The sequence below is a fragment of the Triticum aestivum genome, chromosome 1A, assembly GCF_018294505.1.
Source record: "Triticum aestivum cultivar Chinese Spring chromosome 1A, IWGSC CS RefSeq v2.1, whole genome shotgun sequence".
Taxonomy (NCBI): Eukaryota; Viridiplantae; Streptophyta; class Magnoliopsida; order Poales; family Poaceae; genus Triticum; species Triticum aestivum.
This window is the reverse complement of record NC_057794.1, coordinates 103,603,987-103,609,180: the sequence shown is the minus strand read 5'-3', so window position 1 is coordinate 103,609,180 and position 5,194 is coordinate 103,603,987. Positions and strand designations below refer to the sequence as shown.

Genomic DNA, 5,194 nt, shown 5'->3' with positions numbered 1-5,194 from the left:
GACGTAAGAGGGGAGACGGAACCTTACATCTCTTTTAGATAGTAGAGAATACAAAAATAGCCATTAATAACGCATGAAAAATGTTGATTACTTTCGTCGTAGACCATATGAAAATAGACAACAAAGGGAGCAAACCTGGCTTCCTATAGCGGATGGCCCACCTGTCAGCTTAGAGCGGGGTACCCCACCTCTGCCCTGTGCACACCTCTCGCGGGCGTATTGGTTGGTGGTACCCCATATTATTTGACCCTTCGTGTTAAGAATTCACAACTCGGCCATTCTCTCCGTCCCCCATCTTCTTTCTTTCTTGCGCAAAAGGAAAGGAGAGGAGAATTTGGAATCTCCATACCATTTTTTCTTCCTAACAGAAAATCGAGGCGAGGAGGAGTCCGCGTCCGCGAGATGGCGATGGCGAGCTTGGCGAGGAGGCGCGCGGCGGAGGCGGTGCTGTTGCGGCGGCCCCACGCGGCGGCGTGGGCGTCCGCGTGCAGGGGGTACGCCGCGTCGGGGGAGGAGAGTGACGTCGTCGTGATCGGCGGCGGGCCCGGCGGGTACGTGGCGGCCATCAAGGCGGCGCAGCTCGGCCTTAAGACCACCTGCATCGAGAAGAGGGGCGCGCTCGGGGGGACCTGCCTCAACGTCGGCTGCATCCCGTCCAAGGTATCCATCTATCGCCGCCGCCGCCACCTCCTCCCATCTCCCCCTTCCCTTCTCGATATGCGATCCGGATGGATGCGTTCGTGCTGCTGTGGATAGCCCGGAGGTCGTAGATCCGTACGCATCGTACCACGATTTTGGCGCTAGGGTTTGCGGGGCGCAGGCCTATAGGCTGTAATAAGTTGTCGATCTGGTACAACTAGAAGGGTACGGAAGTTTACCCTTAACCATTTAATTTGGGCGTCGAGTTGTTGACTTTGTTCTAGATTGTTTATTTTTTGTGTGATTACTGATTACGTTGTGCAGTTTCCCAGTTTCCATGGCGAGAAATGTAGCTAGGGGTTTGCCTTGGGGCTGATGAGATACGAGGCCATTGCCAATACTCATCAGCGGGTGAATTGCAGAATTGAACGTCTGATTTAGTTCTGTACCTGCTGTTGCTTGTGTGGTTTATGGAAAGGTTGTGCTGTATATCTTGTTTAGATATCAGTTTGTTTAGCTTTGTCAAGGGCTTCAGGACGATGCACACTTGGGGTATATATGTGTTAGAAGTAGGGGACAGCTCTAGTTGGCGTACCAATTTTTTGAGCTTTTAGACCAACGGGTGTGCGTTTTTGTTGTTTGTTGATTTCTCATATGCCAACTTGGTACAACTTTAAGCATTTGTTTGTTTACTCTGATGAGAATAACACGGTGTGTGAATATCAGATAGAACTCAACTAGACCATTGGTTGTTTTGTATAAATAATATTTCTCTATGTAATGAGTTTGTTTATGTAGTTATTTTATAGCTTGTTATATGCTTGTTCTGCTAGTCTGCATAAGTATAGTTTTTCCAGCTTCTTCATTAGCTAATGCGCCATACCATTTGTAGAGCATTGTATGGTTGATGGTTATCAATGTGGGCTTGCCGATAGCGCTGTTGGTTTACGCACTTGCCTCTAGGGTCTGCACCTCCATATTACTGGTTGAAAGCAGGTCTGGCAGGGCATATAGGGTGGCTTCAACTGACCTGATCAAAGAAAATAGCTGCAGCGTTTTCTGATGCTCAAATAAATTTAGAAGCCAGGAAAGATAATGGTTACAGTTTTTTTTTTTCTGAAGTTAAAGTAAATTGAACCTTGGGGGTGGATCATGAACCTCAAAAGTTGATTTCTAATGTTGCCATATTCATCCAATGCAATACCACTTGTTTATACTTTTCTCTATTCACAGGCTAAAAAAATATTAACTGAGTTAGTAATTTCCTTGAAGAGAGGCTAGTTTTCAAGTTCAAGCAATTTGGTATTTTTGAGAGCTCGAGCTTTCTGGCTTAGTTTCTGCCTTCTATTCTTCTATGGAGAAGTTTCCGTCTTCTGTACCTTTTTTTTAATATAGAAGGGGTGCCCCCTGGCTCCACTTTATTAAAATGAATCTGTAGTTATTACTTGCTCTAGCTTCTCAATGATGTTAGACAGACAATCTTTGCTCAAATAGAGCCTTCAGATCTTGTCCTGACTCTTGATAGTGCTCATATTCAATTAAGGATCACCTGCAAGTTTATGTGCATTGAAACACCAATACTGATTTGTAGTTATTTTTAGTTGCCCAGCTCAGCGAGTCTTTTTGCTAATTCTAGCTTGGTCATCTTCTTGGGTGGTGTGGTTTCCAGATTATCTTTATTATGTATTGTCACCTGTTTATGTGAAACTTATCTGTAAACCTTGGCGAAGCCAGATAAATACACTGGGAGGTGGTTCCTCAAGCTGCTGCAAAATCTGTTGTGTTTCTGTTTTTTTTTTTGCTTGTTGTAACTTTCGAAGCTAGCTGCTGAAAATCTACAGAACTGCAAATATGTTGTTTGTTCATAGTATTTTGATCTATTTGTGTTCCTTCTTGAACATTCCAGGCTCTTCTGCACTCGTCGCATATGTACCATGAGGCAAAGTCTTCTTTTGCACACCATGGCGTCAAGTTCTCCAATCTGGAGGTAGATCTGCCTGCAATGATGGCTCAGAAAGACAAGGCTGTTTCTGGGCTTACAAAGGGCATTGAAGGCCTGTTCAAGAAGAACAAGGTTGAGTATGTTAAAGGGTTTGGGAAGCTTGTCTCTCCGTCAGAGGTATCTGTGGATTTAGTTGATGGTGGTAGCACTATCGTCAAAGGGAAGAATATAATTGTCGCCACTGGCTCAGATGTGAAATCGCTCCCTGGAGTTACAATTGATGAGAAGAAGATTGTGTCATCTACTGGGGCTCTTGCACTTACAGAAATACCAAAGAAGCTGGTGGTCATTGGAGCTGGATACATAGGTCTAGAGATGGGTTCTGTCTGGAACAGGCTAGGGTCTGAAGTGACTGTGGTTGAATTTGCCCCTGATATTGTCCCATCAATGGATGGAGAGATAAGGAAGCAGTTTCAGCGTATGCTAGAGAAGCAAAAGTTTAAGTTCATGCTCAAGACAAAGGTAGTTGGGGTCGATACCTCTGGAAGTGGTGTCAAGTTAACTGTGGAGCCTGCAGCTGGTGGAGAGCAGACTGTCATTGAGGCTGATGTTGTCCTTGTATCTGCTGGCAGAGTCCCATACACTGCTGGTATTGGGTTGGACGCCATTGGTGTTGAGACAGACAAGGGCGGAAGGATCCTTGTCGACAATCGCTTTATGACAAATGTTAAGGGCGTATACGCGATTGGAGATGCGATACCTGGACCGATGCTTGCACACAAGGCCGAGGAGGATGGTGTTGCATGTGTTGAATTTATCGCGGGGAAGGAGGGCCATGTTGACTATGACACTGTACCTGGCGTGGTGTACACGCACCCAGAGGTGGCCTCCGTTGGCAAGACGGAGGAACAGGTCAAGGCATCTGGTGTAGCCTACCAGGTTGGGAAGTTCCCCCTGCTGGCAAACAGTCGGGCGAAGGCAATTGATGATGCCGAAGGGATGGTGAAGGTGATATCTGAGAAGGAAACTGACAGAATCCTCGGCGTACACATAATGTCCCCTGGCGCGGGCGAGATCATCCACGAGGCTGTGCTTGCACTTCAGTATGGAGCATCCAGCGAGGACATTGCCCGTACGTGCCACGCGCATCCGACAGTGAGTGAGGCCCTGAAGGAGGCGTGCATGAACACCTACGACAAGGCGATCCACATGTGATTTCTGATATGAGTTCAGCTGCCAGCTTGAAACAATTGGCAAGTTTTTGAAATAATTTTGAATCGATGCGTTCTAGAAACATCAATTTTTCTTTTTTGTTGTGAGCTTGTTTCGTATGCGGAACTGTGAATTGCGACCTTCGCTGCAGATTGTAGTTACATGATGTTAAATTCCCTTTCCTTGCTGTGGCCGCATGTTTCCATACTCCTAAATAATGTGCGAAACTGGTGTCGATGTTATTAGAGCTTCTGTTTGAGTTGATACCTGGGAGAGGAAATATTATGTTGCCATTTCAGTGCATTTTTCCGCACCTTAAACTTTAGTGTCTTTGCATCTATGTGGCGCTATCTTACAGGCCATATTGCACGCGATCTTCCTTACGCTCTTGTCTGCAGTTCAGACTTTGTGATGTAGTAACTGTTGAAAACAGGATGCTGTTTTTTTTTTTTGATCTTGAAAACAGGATGCTGTTGGAAGACAGGGATGCGAATGTTTCCGACTTCTGATATGTGTTTCGTTGCTGCAAAACTACCGGAGTGTTGAGGTAGCAGTGACGGACCTATTCGATTGTATCTGGGCCTCTCCTACGAGCAACTTCAATGGGGCGATTCATTTCGTCCGCCGCCGTCTGTTTGAGTTGACGCGGACAGAAAAGTCAGCCCAACGCGTCGACCCAAACGAACACGCTTCTGTTCGGACGCCTAGCGACCCATTCTCGGCTCATTTTTGAGCCGGATTTACGTCGGCGCAGACACAAGCCAGACGAGCGCACGCTCGTCCTTTTTCCTTTCTGGGCTCGCTGGTCGGTGGCACATTGGCCTCCTCCCTCACCTCCAACCAACAACAACCCTTGCCCGCCTCCTTCATCGTTGATGCCACCGTCCGTTTTTGCTGGTGACTCTGCCAGCTGTCGCCGCCTACACATCCGCCCAGCAACGCCGCTCACTCCCCCCGTCGCCCGCCACTGCCGTCTTGCCGCCGGGGAGCAAATTGTTTCCCACCGCCGCTCCCCCCACCGCACAGCCGCCCGCGACCAAGAGGCCGCCTCGCCGCCCCGGCCAGATCCTCACCGGCTCGCTCGTCGGACGCCGGCCCACTCGTCGGACGCCGGCAGGGCAGCTAGCTGGTCCGTGTGCGCCGCGACTCCCCTCGCCGTCCGTCTTCTTCGTCGACACCCGCAAGCTGTTCGACAGTTTGCCAATGTACGAAAATGGACTCCGCTGACGAGTTCTTTTTCCACAATTTCCTTCGCGACTTCGACGATTCGTCGTCCGGCGAGGAGGAGGAGATATTGGCTGCCGTGTTGGTCCATCACCACCTCAACAGCCAGCGGCCGTTGTTCCGTGGCTCCATCCCGGGCCACCTTCCGGCATTGAATCGCAACCGAGAGAGCGGGCA

General features: G+C 48.5%; 1 protein-coding gene across 1 annotated transcript; it reads left to right on the top strand.

Moving 5' to 3' along the window:
• The first annotated feature begins 236 nt into the window (after window positions 1-236).
• On the top strand, window positions 237-4,057 carry LOC123038886 (leghemoglobin reductase). The gene is made up of 2 exons (XM_044462288.1): window positions 237-660; window positions 2,546-4,057. The coding sequence occupies exons 1-2, from the start codon at window positions 403-405 to the stop codon at window positions 3,794-3,796; spliced, it is 1,509 nt and encodes a 502-aa protein (XP_044318223.1). The 5' UTR covers window positions 237-402; the 3' UTR covers window positions 3,797-4,057.
• The last annotated feature ends 1,137 nt before the right edge of the window (window positions 4,058-5,194 follow it).